The following is a 17680-nucleotide window of genomic DNA, read 5'->3' as shown; positions in this document are numbered from 1 at the left end:
GAAGAGAACGGAGCCAAGGTTTGGAACTCTGGGGACGGCCGGACGGAGGCGGCATGCATGTCGGGTCCAATTGTTTTTGAGGGTAAGCCCAAATAATAAATTGTCGCACGTCGTCCATGCATGTCCATATCTCGTTACACGATACAGAAACTTCCGCGTGAGTAGCGTGGAAGTCTTGGGTAAGTTAAGCTAGCCACGCAGCCTCACCTGAGCAGCTAGCGCGATTCGGTCGTCGACGCACGTCATTTATATATGCATCGTCGCATGTGGCTTTATTTGTTTTTCCCTCTTTCGTTCATGTCCTTTTCTGCTTCAGTTCGAGAGGAAAAGTCCAACGTCAGCGATCACGTAAGCTCGGTGTCTTATGTTTGCGTTTATTTGCCGTGCCGGTGGAGAGGAGATCGCGCGCCGTGATCGATTTCCGTGCCCTCCCCCCCGGCCGTCGCACCTAGCGCTTGTTTAGGCTCCGTTTAGATCCAAATTTTGTTGGATTTTGGCTACGGTAGCATTTTCGTTTGAATTTGGTAATTAATGTCTAATTATGGACTAATTAGGTTCAAAAGTTTCGTCTGGCGATTTCTCACCCAACTGTGCAATTAGTTTTTTTTCGTCTACATTTAGTACTCCATGCATGTGCCGCAAGATTCGATGTGACGGATACTGCGCAAAATTTTTTGGAATCTAAACAGGCCCTTAGTTCCCAACTTTGGCACTATGCAAAAAGAAGATTTTCCGTCACATCAAACTTGCGGTACATGCATGGAATACTAAAAATAGACGAAATTAAAAACTAATTGCACAGTTTGGTTGTACTTTGCGAGACGAACATTTTGAGCCTAATTAGTCAACGGTTGGACAATTATTACCAAATACAAACGAAATGCTACAGTAGGGAATCTGGCACTATGCAAACTTTGCACATCCAAATTCCGGCCAACTAAACGCGCCCCTATATTATATGTGTTTATTGACCGACGTCAGCTGCTTGCGTTACCAACATGACGCAGTGCCATCTACTCTCTCTACTCTAGATTACGGTGTATCTATATCTATATATAAGAACTTTAAGGTTGGGGAGTGTCACATCGAATTACTGTTCACCCGACCCGTCGCAAGACTCAACAGTAACGGATCCGTGATGAACAGTATCCGACCCAATAAGGAACAATATCCGCCGCTAGGGTTTCATCCACGCTCAAGTTGCCTGTGAAATAGGATGCCATTTCATTGTGTTATAATTCCGCTTTAGAGACCACCAAGAATGTTGTTTTATGGCCGTAGCCTTCCGCTAGCTATGTAGCCTATGACTACACCCCTTGGGCCACTGTTGTAGACCTTATTTTAGATATCAATAAAGCTCATAACCTTTTGTTATATATCTATGTACCATCCCTGTGATTAGTGTGTATTTGTGCGTGATCCTAGCGCAAATACGGATGCATTGAGAACTCTCAAATTGAGGGGCCGACACCTAGAGGGTGATGGGATTCCTGATTCGAGTCTGAACTTAATGAGTCATCATAATTTTTTTGAGTCCAAGATGTTATAGTGGAGATGCATTTTATTCACATCCCTTGTCTTCATAGATCACTCTCTAGTTGGAAAGAGTCTCCAATGTCCTATCATTGGTGAAGTGTTTTGTTTACTGGCCATAGGTGACACCTAATCAGAGACGTGTTTAGTTTACCTACGTCTATAATCTTATTGTAACACCCTAGCCCATTAGTAGACTATAGTAGTTGGCCCATACGCCCCATGTGTAGTTGTAGTTGTTAGATTTAGTATCACCTTAGAAGTTTAGGAGGGTGAAGGCCAGCTTATGATCCTTTGTTAATCCAAATGTAACACCTTCGGTTTAACACTTTGACGTGAAAAGTGAGGACAAATGCACATGAGAGTCGGTTCACGTATGCGGGCCCTCCTTCCATGTGAAGAGTTGGACCGCAAGCAGAGTTTGGACATAGGTTGTTATAGATGATATTTAGAGCATTAATTTTGTACCCTTCTCATGGCCTTATAAGTGATGTGTAATGTCTAATGCAAGCTAAGCCTAATGCAAGCAACCAATGAGACACATAGGCCCTGTTTGGTATAAAGCGGTAAAAAAAGAAATGCTTTTCTAAGAAGCTGCGTAAATGAAGCAAAACATAGGCCTTGTTTGGTAGAGAGTGGTAAATTCTGAGAAGCCACATAAATGAAGCAAAAGCGTGGTCAAAATGCAAAAGCGCAGTCAAAACAAGCTGGTTTGAACCAGCTTCAGCATTTTAGTATATCAATGAGTACTGTAGGAAGAAGCATGGCTTTATTGACATCGTTGATAAGCTAATCACACGTTTTTTTGTTTTCTTGGTCGCAAGTCCTGCAGTAACCCGGAAGTCCGACAGGAACCTTGGGCGCACATTTGCGACCCAACCCGATCATGTGCTACTGCCATCTATGCGCTATAGATGCTACTACAAAATGGAGCCTATGGCTTCCATTCGTGTTGTAGGGGACCGTGACGCCTAAGAGGAAGATGAATTAGACAATTTAAAAATTCGATTCTAAACTATGGTCTCTTTTTCTAACCTTATCAAAATATATGCAAAAGATAAATTATCTAAATGTGCAACTATGGTTTTGCTAGTGTGTTGCTATCTCTACCGCAAAAAGAGTTATGTAAGCAATGTAAATGCGGAAGCTAAAGAGCAAGGTAGAGATATGCAAACTCCCATCGATGACTCTGGTATTTTTACTGAGGTATCATGAAGCGCGCAAGCTTCCACCTAGTCCTCGTTGGAGCCCCTCGCAAGGGCCAAGCTCCTAGTCGGGTAACTCCGTGGATAGCCCCGGGCCTTTCCCATGCGCAAGTGGGTCTCCCGTGTGCCTTCCGGCAAGCCTCTCCCGGACCGCTCCCCGACGTCTTCACTATCAATCTTTTGGCTGAACCGCCGTGGGCCTTGTTTTCTGCGGTACACGATGGCGGCCACACCACAAACACGGTTGGTGTGATCTCGCAAGACTACAAGCCCATCCAATGCACAATAATGGTGCGGGCAAGCACCGAGTTGTAAGAGGTATGCAAACCTCATTAAACACTAGGCCTAAACCTAGAGCAAGCGCATAAGCAGTGGTCTAATCAACCTAAACACTTCGCAAAGCACCTACGCTAATCATCTAATGAATCACTAAGCACTATGCAAGTGGAGATCACTAAAATGGTGTATCAACACCCTTGGTATGTTTCATCAGCTCCACTATACTCAAATGGCTGGTTGGGGTGTCTATTTATAAGCCCCACTGAGAAAGTAGTCGTTGGGGACAAAATCCCGCTTTTCTGCTACTGACCGGACGCTGCTGTCATCCTGACCGGACACATCCAGTCGTCCCGACCGTTAGAGCACACGATCAACTGATCGGACGCTAATGGTGTCCGGTCGCAACTTTGCCGCTCTAAAACCTCTCTGTACTCAATCGGACGCTGCAGTTCCTGCATTCGGCAGATTTGCCGCCAGCGTTCGGTCAATGCTGAGTGTGTTGCCAGGATGTTGAACAGTGCCATCCGTGCGTCCGGTCGCTGCTGCTGATGCCTTCTGTTGTCAAGCAACTGATCGGAGCGTCCGGTCGCTATAAGGGCAGCATCCGGTGCTGCGTTCGGTCACCTCTATGAGCTCGTTTCTTCGTAATCTTGCGTCTGGCTTGGTTCCTATCTTCGTGCTTGGACTTTGCTTGATATCTTGGGTCTTCTCTTGTGCTTCTAGGGTCTTGCTTGAGGTGTTGATCGTCGGATCATCACGTCGCCTTCGTCCAAGTCACGTCTTGCACCCTATTGAACTACAAAACAATCAGTTATAAATTCATTAGTCCAATTTGATCATGTTGGTCATCAAACACCAAAATCCAAAGTAAATGGGCCTAAGGTCAATTTTCTTTACAATCTCCCCATTTTTAGTGATTGATGATAATATGACCAAAACAAGCAAATAATAAAAAAAATTAAATTTAAAAACCATTTACTTGCTAGGATGCAATGCAAAAGGGCAAGGTTATATGATGCTGAAAGATACCACTTGTAAGACTAAAATATACCAATTGAAGATACCAATAGTAAGGCTAAAAGGTACCACATGTAAACATCTTTTGAAGCTTATCTTGCCCTTGCAAATGTCCCCATATGGCATTATGGATTTAAGCCTCGCTTTTGGTCCTACAAATTCTCCCCATTACATAGACTAATCCATAATCCACTATCCTCCCTTTCTCGGACCATTACCACTTATAAATTATTATGATCGGGTTCGGTCCTACAAATTAATGCTTGCTTTTGGTCCTACAAATTCTCCCCTTTTGGAGTCAAACACCGAAAAGGAAGACATTAGTAGCACAAGGGAGGGTCAAACTTGGTGATCCTTTGTATGTAGAGTGGAATAGTTCACCAATTTTGACTCTCACATTACATGGACTAAGCTCCCCCTAAACATATGCATACATATGATGGAGAATGTAGATTATGCGTAATTGATAAATTAATGCTCAAGGGAATTTAATCTATATAATGCATGGAGAAAGCATATAGATATCAAAGTGAAAACAACATGATGATATTGATTTAGAAATACCACATGTGGAAACCAAATTGATTTATATGACTTGTAATAGGTGGTGGATATTTGAAGTATGATGCTTAACTCCGGGGACTCCATTTTCCTTGCAATGAGACTACTACATACATGATAAGCTTGAAAAATGTGTTATTCTCAAAGCATCCAACTTGTAGAGTAACCTCCCCCTAAATTTGTGCACAAAAGTATGGAATACTTGTACGAGACATGCATATTGATTTTAGAATCAACCATATCACTTGAAAGATGACATCACATGACTGTGAGAATCATTTTTGAAGGTGATATTCGGGAGAAATTATCTACAATTTAGACTTTGGCACATATTAGATGAACAATTGTAAAACAAGCTATGTGCCGTGCTCCTAAACGATTTAAACCATGTAGGTTTGCTCCAAGGGTTAAGAATGAAACCGAGCAAGCCTACCATAAGATATACCTATTGTATGCATGGCAAAAGATATAAGCATGTAAATGCAAACCTAGGCATGAAAAGGAACTAGATGCTAATTACAAGAATTTGAATCTTGATACCAATTGTAAGAAATACCAATTGAAAGAAATTACATCTAGTTACCTAACAAGGGAATGGGAATTTGGGTCCATAGTATTCACTAACCCACTTGGCAATGAATTTGTCCATAATGATGCACCCCATGAAATACACCCATACTTTGCCAAATCTCCAAATTCCCCGAAGTCCATTGGACTTCTCACTTCCCTTTCGGGATCCAAACCTTCTTGGTGTTCTTCATATTTGAAATAATTTCCTTTGGCACCCAAAAACATTTGACCTCATTGTTGACTTGCTTGTTCACCTTGATGGCCACCACCTTGTCATTTTTCTTCTTCTTTAACAAGTATGGTGTGGAGGCCTTCTTGTCCACCTTGTTGGTGTAGCTGTTGGAGAACTTGCTTGTTTGCTTTTTTTCTTTCTTCTTTGCTCCTCCCCCATTCTTCACCTTGCACTCATAGGACTTGTGGCCTTCCTTGTGGCATATGTAGCAAACCATGGTTTGTTCTTTATCAGACTTCTTCACTCTCTTGACGGTGTTATCTTGATGAAGTTGGGCTTGCTTTGTCTTGCCTTTCACTTGAGTCAAGTCCTTGGTGAAGCGAGCCACTTCTTGCTTAAGTTGCTCATTCTCTATTGCAACCTCTTGTGTGCATGTATCTACAACAACTTTCTCAACACAAACTTGGTTGCATAAGGGTGAGTCTAAATATAAATCATTGCAAGAAGTAGAAGCATCCTTTTTAGACATGTTAAATATAGAACTTTTCTTTTTAGATGCGTTGGTGAGGGTCATACCGACGGCTTCAAGATTAGCAACTTTATTAGTTAGCTCGTCACAATGTTTGCACATGGTTTTCATTTTAGCAAGCAAACTTTTATAAGTATTTTGTGAGCTAGCTAACTTTTCTTTTTAATTTTTCATTTTTCTTTACAAGTTGCTCATCATTGATTGTGCATGCATTTGTTGTTGCACTAGCATCAAGTTGCTCAATTTTAGTAGATAGTTCAATATTGAGATTAGCAAATGTCTCATATTGTTCAAGCAAGGTTTTATATGCTTCTTGTGAACTATCTAGCATTTCTTTTAATTTTTCAAGCTTCTTTTGTTGACTAGTGCAAACTTTAGCAAAGTTAAGATTTTCTTGCACAATTTCATCATAAGAAGGTAGCTCATCATCACTATCACTATCATTGTCACTATCACTAAGATAGACTTTTTGTTACCTCGTGCCATAAGGCACACACGTGAAGTGCTTTATGATGAGTGCTTGTGCCCACGCCTCTTGTGGTGGTTCTTCACTTGAAGAATCATCCCATGACCTTATTGATGTGAGGGCTTTGTCCTTGCACGTATTCTTCTTTGTCTTGGGTGTGGGCTTGTTTGGACAAACTTCCATAAAGTGCCCCAACTCGCTGCATCCATAGCTTCCTCTCTTTCTTTACTCATTTATTTGATTGGTGAAGATGAAATCTTGAATTTGGATGGGCACACCCTTGACATTGAGTATTCGGATCATCTTCTCCACCTTGTTGATAAGCTTGATAGATTCTTCATCAAGGTCGGAGGTGGAGGAGGAAGATTGATCATCATCACTTGATTCTTCGTCATCATCATCCTCATCTTCTTCTTCATCTTCACTTGAAGAGCTTGAGCTTGAGCTTGTCTCAACTTGCTTGCCCTTCATCTTCTTTTTCTCACTACATGTGAGAGCTTTGCCTTTGCTTGATGAAGAGGCTTCTTCTTGACCCATCTTGTGTGACATTTCAAATGCCACTATCTTTCCAATGACTATGGCTGGGGTCATGGTGCTCAAGTCCTCCATGTTGTAAAGGATGGTGATGATGCTTGCATATTTCTCTTATGGTAGCACGGAGATGATCTTTCTCACGATGTCCGCATCATCTAGCTTTGTTAATCCTATTGAATGGAGCTCATTGATAATTAGATTCAAACGAGAATACATATCACGAACAAGCTCATCATCATTCATTTCAAAGGAATCATAATTTTGTTTAGCTAGACAATGTTTTTGCTCACGGACATTAGTTGTGTCGTCATGGAGCTCTTGGAGTTTTAACCAAATTTCATGTGCCGTATTTAAAGTGAACACTTGGTTAAACACATCCATGCTAAAAGATTCAAACAAGCAATTTTTAGCCCTAGCATTGAAATATATTTCTTTTTCTTCACTCTTTGTGGGTTTATTGTGATTCTTAATGGGTTTCATCCCGTCAAAAGTGACTCTCCAAACACCCAAATCTACCATCTCAAGATGACAAGCCATTCTAGCTTTATAGTAAGGGAAGTTAGTGCCGTCAAAGTGCGGAGGACTAGAGGTATCCATCCCAACCACTCTAAATAGCACCGGCTCAACGTCGGTTAAGCCAAAGGTCCAAATTGAGCCAACCTGGCTCTGATACCACTTGTAGGGGACCATGACGTCCAAGAGGGGGGTGAATTAGGTAACTTAAAATTTTGATTCTAAACTATGACCTCTTTTTCTAATCTTAGCAAAACCTATGCAAAAGATAAACTATCTAAATGTGCAACTACAGTTTTGCTAGTGTAAACAATGTAAATGCGAAAGTTTGTATATCTCTACCGCAAAAGGAGTTATGTAAACAATGTAAATGCGGAAGCTAAAGAGTAAGGTAGAGATATGCAAACTTCCGTCGACGACTCCGGTATTTTTTCTGAGGTATTGAGAAGCGCGCAAGCTTCCCCTAGTCCTCGTTGGAGCCCCTCGCAAGGACCAAGCTCCCGGTCGGGTAACTCCATGGATAGCCCCAGGCCTTCCCCATGCGTAAGTAGGTCTCTGGTGTGCCTTCCGACAAGCCTCTCCCGGACTGCTTCCTGTCGTCTTCACTATCAAGCTTCCGGCCAAACCACCGCGGGCCTTGTTCCCTTCGGTACATGGTGGCGGCCACACCACAAACGCGGTTGGTGTGATCTCGTAAGACTACAAGCCCCTCCGATGTACAATAATTGTGCGCGCAAGCATCGAGTGGTAAGAGGTATGCAAACCTCACTAAACACTAGGCTTAAAACTAGAGCAAGCGCATAAGCGGTGGTCTAATCAACCTAAGCACTTTGCAAAAGCACCTACGCTAATCACCTAATGAATCACTAAGCACTATACAAGTGGAGATCACTAAAATGGTGTATCAACACCCTTGATATGTTTTCTTAGTTCCACTATACTCAAATGGCCGGGTGCGGGGGTCTATTTATAAGCCCCACTGAGAAAGTATCAATTGGTGACTGAAAGCATCTAGGCCCCTTGTTGGGTTTTGGTGATTAATGATAATACAAGATTACTATGACTAACGTGTGTTTTGCAGAGGCAATTAAGTTAGGTCATGGTAATGGAGATCAATTGGGCATTCAAGGTGGTCATGCCCCTACGATGGAAATCGTTTCGGTTTTCAAAGGATGGACGACAAGGTTAAGGATAACTAGTTCTAAGTGTCGATTGGAGTTGGAGAGACACTTAGAGTAGTTTAGGACTTTGTTTTTCCTTTGGTCGTACTATTGCCATTGTCCAGAGCCACCTCTCTGCCGTCCACATCTAGCGTCGGTAAGGGTCTGACCTATTGCCATTGTCCTTGACCTAGCTCCTAACCCACATTGCATCGCTCGTAACCTAAATCAATTTCAAAGCATTGCTCCCCATTGCATCTAGGTCTATCGATTAACTGCTCACCACCAACCCTAACCCTAGATTCGGTGGTTTCCCCACGTGATGTCTCTTCTTTTCATCGGATCGCCGGTTCGTCAGGTAGCAAGCCAGTCGTCTCTATTTCGTACCTACATTGCTTGCTCTCATAGAGATTCGCATCTATTAGATATATCGTATTTATTTGTATATCTATCTATTCCATCATGCAGCGAGTCGGTGCCATTGAGGTGTCAATGGTTGTTGTTAGTTAACTCGGAGCCAAGCTCGCGAGTACGGATCGAGGCCAAGCCTCGAAAGTGTCAGTGGACAGTTGATCTTGTCAGCGACAGTGATTCTAGTCAGATCAGATGGCTCACACCAAGAATATTGGTGGTGCTCTAGGAGATGATGATCGGAGGCCCCACCTCACCAGCCTATAGGACCTAAAGGCAAGGCGACGAAGCAGGTTGCATCAAAGAAGCGCAAGTACCCTGATATAGAGACAGCGAGAGCAGCAGCAGTTGTTGAGGCCGCAGAGCGTGCCGAGAGAGGAGGTGCCCGCAGTGGAGTTGTCATTGCAGATCATCTGCACCAGACACGCAGGGCAGACTTGAGTGCATTGAGCGTCTTCATGGTAGTCTAGCTGGGACTATCATGATGGTAGGACGACGTCTTCCCATTATGGATCCTTAGCCTCAGAGGGAGTCACAGCAGGAGTCACAGCAGCAGCCCCCACCTACAGAGCCTCAGCCAGCTCAGGAGACACAGGAGGGATAGCCATCACAGCAGCCTCAGGAGGGCCAGTAGGCCGAGGAGGCCGAGGAGACCGAGCAGGCACCCCAGCCGCAGCTACACCGCTCTGGTCGTACCAGTGTTCCAGTCCCACCGAGGCTAGCTACCCAGCGTAGGGGTTCATGCCCACCGCCTAGACCATAGGGTCCGCCTCTAGTGACCCACCTTGACTTGAGGGCCACCATGGCCAAGCAGGTTCAGCAGCTTCGCTTCGTGGAGTTTGATGTGTGGTTTCCACCTAGGAGGGATGAGAGAGCAGTAGAGGGTTTCTACACGCCACTGCAGGAGGATTTCTATAATGCATATCTAAACAGTGGGGTAGTTTTCAGATCTCAGTGGGTTTGCAGCATTGAGGCTATAGTCGCAGCAGCTGGAGAGCACATTCGCCCCTACCTTGCATATCTGCCGGGGCTGACAGATCTGATTGGACAAACATGATTGTATGTACCATCTTAGGTTCGGCAGTTCTATGCTTCACTCTACATTGACCCGTAGCATAACTTTATACACTTTGCATTCAGAGGCAGAGACTATAGGATGATGAGTCAGAGGGCCAGGGAGATACTGAGGCTACAGGAGCAGCCCGTCAGGTTACATGAGGTCTGTTATGGACAGACAGAGCCTCCCAAGCGTCCTCATGGTGGTTTGGTGCCCCCTACAGATCTTGTGTGTCATTGCTTCAAGGAGCCCTTTAGTGAGGGGTCGAGGAGGAACCCCAGTGACCTTACTCCTATAGCTAGAGTGCTAGAGGCTATCATAAGGAGGACACTACTTCCCAGGATGGGATACAGAGAGGGCTTGACTTGCCTCTAGCTTTGGCTCCTCAACGCCCTTATGCAGCAGACAGTGTTTAATGTTTGGGATCTCCTTCTATCAGAGATGGAGGATACTATAGCTGAGGGCTTCAAGGGTCGCAGGCAGCTTCCATATGCACATTGGATCACATTTCTTATTCTCAAGGCTGTGCAAGTCAGGACACCAGAGATGGTTGCAGAGTACAGAGGTGCCACCACAGAGTTTCCAGCTTATAACATGGCACAGAGGACCAGGTATAGCACACCACAGGCACCCACTCAGCCCCACTATCGTCCAGATGTACCAGAGTTCCCAGCTCAGCAGGACGAGATTATCATAGGCATAGCTGCTACTGAGGAGGAGCAGCTTGAGGCTCAAGAGGAGAGGACCGAGTCTAGTGACAGTTCGGATGACGACTACCTGCCTATTCCTCAGATGCCTCCACGCAGACATGATGTAGAGGTCGGCAGTTCCAGCTCACCTCCACCTGCACCATAGACCAACCCCGCTTTGATTGCTATTCTTGAGCGGATACAGCAGGATCAGGCTAGACATGCTCAGGAGACCGCTGCCAACTTTACACAGTTTTAGGCACGTTAGGACGAGTTTCAGCGACAGCAGCAGGTCCTCCAGCAGCAGTAGCAGATGCATTAGCAACAGTTACTCATGCAGTAGCAGCTTTTGGGATTCATGCAGCATGTAGTGACAACCATTGGGGCCCCACAGCCACAGCTTTTGCCCTAGATTGGTTAGCCTACTACCACTATGATGGCTCCAGCAGTACAATCCAGTGGGCTTTAGAGTCAGGGACAGCCTCCAGCTCCATTTGCTTCACCGACAGTACAGGTGTCCCAGTGGTTATCCTCGCCAGTGGTAGCCCTGCATTTCATGCCATTACAGACGGGCTTCACACCGGATCAGTCACCCTCGCTATTTGTGCTTGACACATCAGTCTCCAGGAGTCTTGGAGCATCTTTCAGTGAGTTGACAGGGATGCCTACACCGCCACATATGCATGCCGCCGATCCTTCTCTAGTAGCTCCCGTCGTCGTGACTACTTAGAGGCTCCCTTCTTCTGTCGTATCTTTAGATCTTATGATAGATATACTAGCAGCATCACAGGCAGCATCTGCCCCAGCTCAGACCTAGACCACTTCAGCGACGCTTCTAGCCACAGAGGGTTAGTCAGTACAGAGCTCAGGGTCAGATGATGATGGCGCCCAGTTCCAGCTTGCCCCTTGTACCTCAGCGCCCGGCTTGTCCGCTGCAGCCCCACCAACCGACCCTTAGGTTTTGGTGTTTGACGCCAAAGGGGGAGAGGGTTCGAGTATGTAGACTCAGAGGGGGACTCAGGGGGAGCGATTTTTAGGGAGAGCCTAGGTAGCTATTAGTCTTTTATATACATTTGGAGTTTTATTTGTGTGATACACTATTACTATTATGCATTCGTGTGTTTACTTTCATGCATACTATTATATCTATGTGATAGTGATATCTACATGACCGTGATATATGACATGTGTGCTCTCTACTTTGAATTCCTTTATATGTCATATCACTTGTGTTATGCTCTTTTGCTTTTGCTTCCGCGTTTATACTCCGATGCAAATGAGCTTTGTTACTTGTACTCATACTTTTTTCATATCCTTTGAGTACATCATGTTGGCTTGGGTCATATAAGCTTGCCTAACTATTTTGTTCTTATTGACAAAAGCTTATATAAACCAAGCATGTCAAAAAACCTCACTCTTTCACATACTCGAGGTGGTATTGTCATCAATCACCAAAAAGGGGGAGATTGAAAGCATCTAGGCCCCTTATTGGGTTTTAGTGATTAATGACAATACAAGATTACTATGACTAACGTATGTTTTATAGAGGCAATTAAGTTAGGTCATGATAATGGAGATCAATTGGGCATTCAAGGTGGTCATGCCCCTATGATGGAAATCGTTTCGGTTTTCAAAGGATGGACGACAAGGTTAAGGATGACTAGTTCTAAGTGTCGATTGGAGTTAGAGAGACACTTAGAGTAGTTTAGGACTTTATTTTTCCTTTGGCCATACTATTAAGGGGGGTATGGACGGGTAGCTTGACCTAGGTGAGTCTAGTGAGTTAGGTGTGGTGCACACTTGTTAAAACTAGCACTAGGTAGCTCCTACATATGCCTAAGATCCTTTGGAGCAAACTTCATTCACATATGATCGAGAGTTGGAAGTGAATGGAGGGTCAAATGCTGACCGGACGCTGGCTCCGGTGCGACCAGACGCTGGTCGTAGGGTCCGATCAGTTCATTTGACCAAGAAGATTGCGTCTGGCGCGACCGGACGCTGGAGTGGTCAAGTGACCGGACGCTGACGTCCAGCGTCCGGTCGACTCCAGTAAGGTTCCAGAAGAGAAAATCTGCGACCGGCCGCGTCCGGTCAGTACTGACCGGACCCTAGAGGTTCAGCGTCCGGTCGAGTACAGTAAGGTTCCAGTGAGGGTTTAATGCGACCGGACGCGTCCAGTCAGTGGTGATCGGACTTTGCCAATGTTCGGTCAACACTTAAACACTGGTGTGCGGGTTGAACTGACCGGAGCGTCCGGTCAGCATGACCGGAGCGTCCGGTCACCCCGCAGAAGCACATAACGGTTCGTTTTTCAGGCTGCCTTATAAATAGAAGCTCCACTCGTGTGTGGAGTAACTTTTGCTCATTCCAACAGCTGAGAAACACGTTTGTGAGTGCTAAGAAGAGCAAGGTTCTAGTAAGGTGATTGTGATTTGAGAATCCAAGAGAGTAGCCTCATTAGTGAATCAAGAGTAGCAAAGTATGCATCCACCGTTTTCATTAGGCTTCGCGTGGTCAAGTGAGAGTTCATGCTTGTTACTCTTGGTGATCGTCATCACTTAGACGGCTTGGTGGTGATTGGGAGCTTGGTGATCACCCGGCGAAGCTTGTGGGTGACCCAACTCAAGTTGTGAGCGGTTTTGGGTGATTCACCGCGATGGAGTATCGAAGAATCAACCCGTAGAGAGCACTTGATCCTTGCGCGGATCAAGGGAGAGCTACACCCTTGCGCGGGTGCTCCAACGAGGACAAGTGAGGAGTGGCGACTCTCCGATACTTCGGCAAAACATCGCCGCGTTCATCTCTCTCTATTTACTTTGAGCATTTACTTTGAGCATTTACTTTGAGCAATTCAATACTTGTTCTTATATTCATAGAATTGTCATGCTAGAGTAAGTTTGGAACATAGGTTGTAAGTCCTTTGTGCGTTAGATTAATAAAACACTTTTCTAGGCACAAGGGGTTAATTGGGCTAACCGTAGGATTTAATTATTGTAAGAAAATTGAGAATTAGCCCAATTCACCCCCTTTTGGGCATCTTGATCATTTCAGTGACAAAATCCTGATTTTCTGCTACTAACCGGACAATGCTGTCGTCATGACCGGACGCGTCCGGTCGTCCCAACTGTTAGAGCACGCGATCAACTGATCGGACGCTGATGACGTCCGGTCACAACTTCGCCTCTCTGGAACCTCTCTGTACTCGACCGGACGCTGCAATTCCTACGTCCAGTCGATTTGCCACCAGCGTCCGATCAGTGTTGAGTGTGTTGCTGAGATGATAAACAGTGCCATCAGTGCGCCCGGTCACTTTCAGTCATCAGCGTCCGATCGCTGCTACTGACGCCTTCTATTGCCGAGCAACTGAACGGAGCGTCCGGTCGCTATAAGGGCAGCGTCCGGTGCTGTGTCTGGTCACCTCTGTGAGCTCGTTTTTTCACGATCTTGCGTCCGACTTGATTCTTATCTTCGTGCTTGAACTTTACTTGATATCTTGGATTTTCTCTTGTACTTTTAGGGTTTTTTTAAGATGTTGATCATGGGATCATCACGTCGTCTTTGTTCGAGTCACGTCTTACACCCTATTAACTATAAAATAATTACGTGTAAATTCATTAGTCCGTGTTGGTCACGAAACACCGTGCGCTCCATTTCCGAGACGATGGCCACGTCTTTTTGCCACCGTCACGGGGTCGTTGCGGCGGAGCCACGTCACGGGTCACGACATCAACACCATGCATGCGTCCTCTGACTCTGACTCCCGGATATCTTTGGTTCTCTTCTCAGTTCTGAACTTGTGGTCGCATGTATAAGTGCCTGTTTAGTTTCCCTCCATTTTGCAAAAAATTTTAAGATTTTTCGTCACATCGAATCTTTAGACGCATGCATGAAGCATTAAATATAAATAAAAAATAAAACTAATTACACAGTTTAGACGAAATTCACGAGACGAATCTTTTAAGCCTAATTAGACTATGATTGGACATTAATTGCCAAATAACAACGAAAGTACTACCGTACCATTTCGCCAAAAATTTTGCCAACTAAACCAAGCCTAAATCCTCCCCACGCCGGTGCAACCATTCGCCTGTCTCCTCCTATCTACGGAGTACGTAGCTAGCTAGCTACATCATCCGTGTCAGGACTCTGAGAAGGAAAGGAGCCGCCGCCGACCTACAAGCAGAGTGCTTGATTAGTTCGTTGCTAGTACTGTACTCTAGCTAGTCTAGTTTATACGAGTATATATGAAAAATCACGGCATCCACGGCCGGAGGCATCCTTTCTCTGAGTCGGCAATGGAGCACGACATCGCGCACGGTGGCGGCGCTGTCCCCGCGGGCGAAGAAGCATTCGAGGTGGCTCATCAGGAGCTGGAGCAGCAGGAGGAGTTCAGCGACTCTGAGTCGGGCTCCGACCCCATCGAGATCTCCGACCTGAAGCGCCGCATGTGGAAGGACCAGATGCTGCTCAGCAAGCTGGAGGGGCGAACTGGCGGGGCGGCCCCGTCCAGGCCGCTTGCGCCACCGGCGGCGGGCGCGGACGGGGAGGAGGAGAACCCCGAGGTGCGGTGCCGGCGGAAGGCGATGCTCCGCGCGCAGGACGGCGTGCTCCGCCACATGCTCAAGATGATGGAGGCCTGCAACGCGCGCGGGTTCGTGTACGGCGTCATCGACGAGGCCGGCGAGCCCATGTCCGGCTCCTCCGACAGCCTCCGCGGGTGGTGGAAGGACAACGTCAGCTTCGACCGGTCCGGGCCCATGGCGCTGACGGCGGCCCCGACCGGCGATAGCCCGCTCGGGGCCGCGTCCTGCCTCCACCGCCTCCAGGACATCCAGGACAGCACGCTGGGCTCCGTGCTCTCGGCGCTCATCCAGCACTGCGTGCCGCCGCAGCGGAGTTTCCCGCTGGAGCGCGGGCTGGCGCCGCCGTGGTGGCCCACGGGGGAGGAGGCCTGGTGGGGCGCCCAGGGCGAGGTCCAGGCGCCACCAGGGCGTGCCGCCGTACCGGAAGCCGCACGACCTCAAGAAGGCGTGGAAGATCTCGCTGCTGAGCGCGGTGATCAAGCACATGAGCCCGCGCTTCGACCAGATGCGCAAGCTCGTGTGGCAGTCCAAGCGCCTGCAGCAGAAGATAAGCGCCAAGGAGACGGAGACGTGGTCCAAGATCCTGCGCCAGGAGGAGACGCTCAGCCGCCGCCTCAAGAGCTCGCTCGAGATCACGCCCCTCGACGGCGACGGCGGCGGCGACGAGGAGGCGGAGGAGGACCGCGACGGCCTGGAGGACGTAGTCCGCGGTGTGCACGACAAGCGCAAGCGCGATCTGATCAGTACAGGAGATGACAGCGGGCGGAGCAGCGGCGGCGGCGGCGAGGGCGGGGAGCTAGTGGTGGCCGGCCTCGTGGCGGATGAGAAGAACCTTAGCCCGATCGACGAGCTCCTGAAGCGTTACTACAGCTGCGGCTTGCCTGATCAGCACGAGCGCTTCGTCGTCGCGCCGGAGGACGAAGCAGGCGTCATGACGATGCCTCTCGGAGAGCTCGACCTGTGCGGCGTCGTCGACGAGGTGCCGCCGGACGCGCTGTTCGATCTCATCGCGAGCTGCTGGGGAGCGGACGACGACGCGTTCCGCCTGATGCAGGACTGAGCAGTGACTCAGCGTGTTGTTGGTCCACGCGTCGCTGCGCGATAGACAGCTTTATCGCGATGGGACCTGTGACTGTGAGTCGTCTATGACGTCAGCTGAGTAGATTTTTTAGACTGGGTGGGGATAGTAGCTTGATGTGAGTAATGAAAAGGACAAATCGTGCGTGCTCGCGGAAACGTCAATCGGGGTAAGGCCCTTCCCAGAAAATTTTGCGCAGTACCCATCACATCGAATTTTACGATACCTATGGAGTACTAAATGTAGACGAAAAAAAAACTAATTGCACAGTTGAGTGAGAAATCGCGAGATGAAACTTTTGAACCTAATTAGTCCATAATTAGACACTAATTGCCAAATACAAACGAAAATGCTACAGTAGCCGAAACCCAATAAAAAACGGATCTAAACGCGGCCTAAATTCATGAGGGACACATCGTATCTGAGATTGCTAAAGTCGAATCGCATAAATTCAACAGAAGATCTTGGTTAAGCCTCTGTTCAGTTCCACCCTAACTTTCAAAAAGTTGATATAGTATCTGTCACATCGAATGTTTGCGGCCCGTGTATGGAGCATTAAATGTAGACGAAAAGAAAAACTAATTGCACAGTTTGGTGGGAAATTGCGAGACGAACATTTTGAGCCTAATTAGTCCATGTTTGAACACTATTTGCCAAATAAAAACGAACGTGCTACAGTAGCCCCAAAATCCAAATTTCTACACCTAAACAAGGGCTAAAACATTGTGCACCTACTGTTTTTCCGTCACAACACAATGATGTTCAACTGTCGTCCCTATGCAAAGTCGACGAACCTAGGGTGTGCTGCTTTATGATTTCGACGAACATAGGGTGTGTTGCTTTATGATTTCGGTGTGCAAAGCAAAAACTTTAGCCATTGATAAATTGGCGCAGTGACAAAATCAGATTTTTTTATAAAAAAATAAAGTTGTGTTCGTAACAAAGCCAAAATTTGACCAATACCAAACAAGAATGCTATACAACACATGTGTGTTTTTTGGATCGTTGGCACATGAATTTTCTGTTCGTCGAATCCGTCTCGCGTGTCTCCTGGGTCGTTCGATGTGGCGTGTTTGTCTGACGTGCGGACCTCCATGTGGACGTCAAGGCCACGCATCGACTCACTGCTCCAGTGGGTGAGACCGGCTACAACATTTCCCCTTCCTCTATCCTCTTCTCACCCAGGCGCAGCGGCGCACATTTCCGGGAACGACGCCCACCTACCGAAGGCTACTGCGGGGCAGTCCTCCATGGCCCGTGAGGGCCCATGCGAGGTCCCCCGAGCGGCGGCGCGGGTCGCGACCGGATGAGGTCCTCGAGCGG

At 46.9% G+C, this 17680-nt stretch overlaps 1 protein-coding gene across 1 annotated transcript; it reads left to right on the top strand.

Annotated features, from left to right (window-relative positions):
* The first annotated feature begins 14738 nt into the window (after positions 1–14738).
* LOC136474096 (ETHYLENE INSENSITIVE 3-like 5 protein) lies at positions 14739–16510 on the top strand. Its single transcript, XM_066471703.1, is given in 2 exon segments — positions 14739–15678; positions 15680–16510. Coding segments are annotated over 2 exon segments (1398 nt in total). The 5' UTR covers positions 14739–14940; the 3' UTR covers positions 16340–16510.
* Positions 16511–17680: the final 1170 nt, after the last annotated feature.

This window comes from Miscanthus floridulus, chromosome 8 (assembly GCF_019320115.1).
Source record: "Miscanthus floridulus cultivar M001 chromosome 8, ASM1932011v1, whole genome shotgun sequence".
Taxonomy (NCBI): domain Eukaryota; kingdom Viridiplantae; phylum Streptophyta; class Magnoliopsida; order Poales; family Poaceae; genus Miscanthus; species Miscanthus floridulus.
Note: the sequence above shows the minus strand (reverse complement) of the source record. Positions and strands in the feature narration are given on the sequence as shown.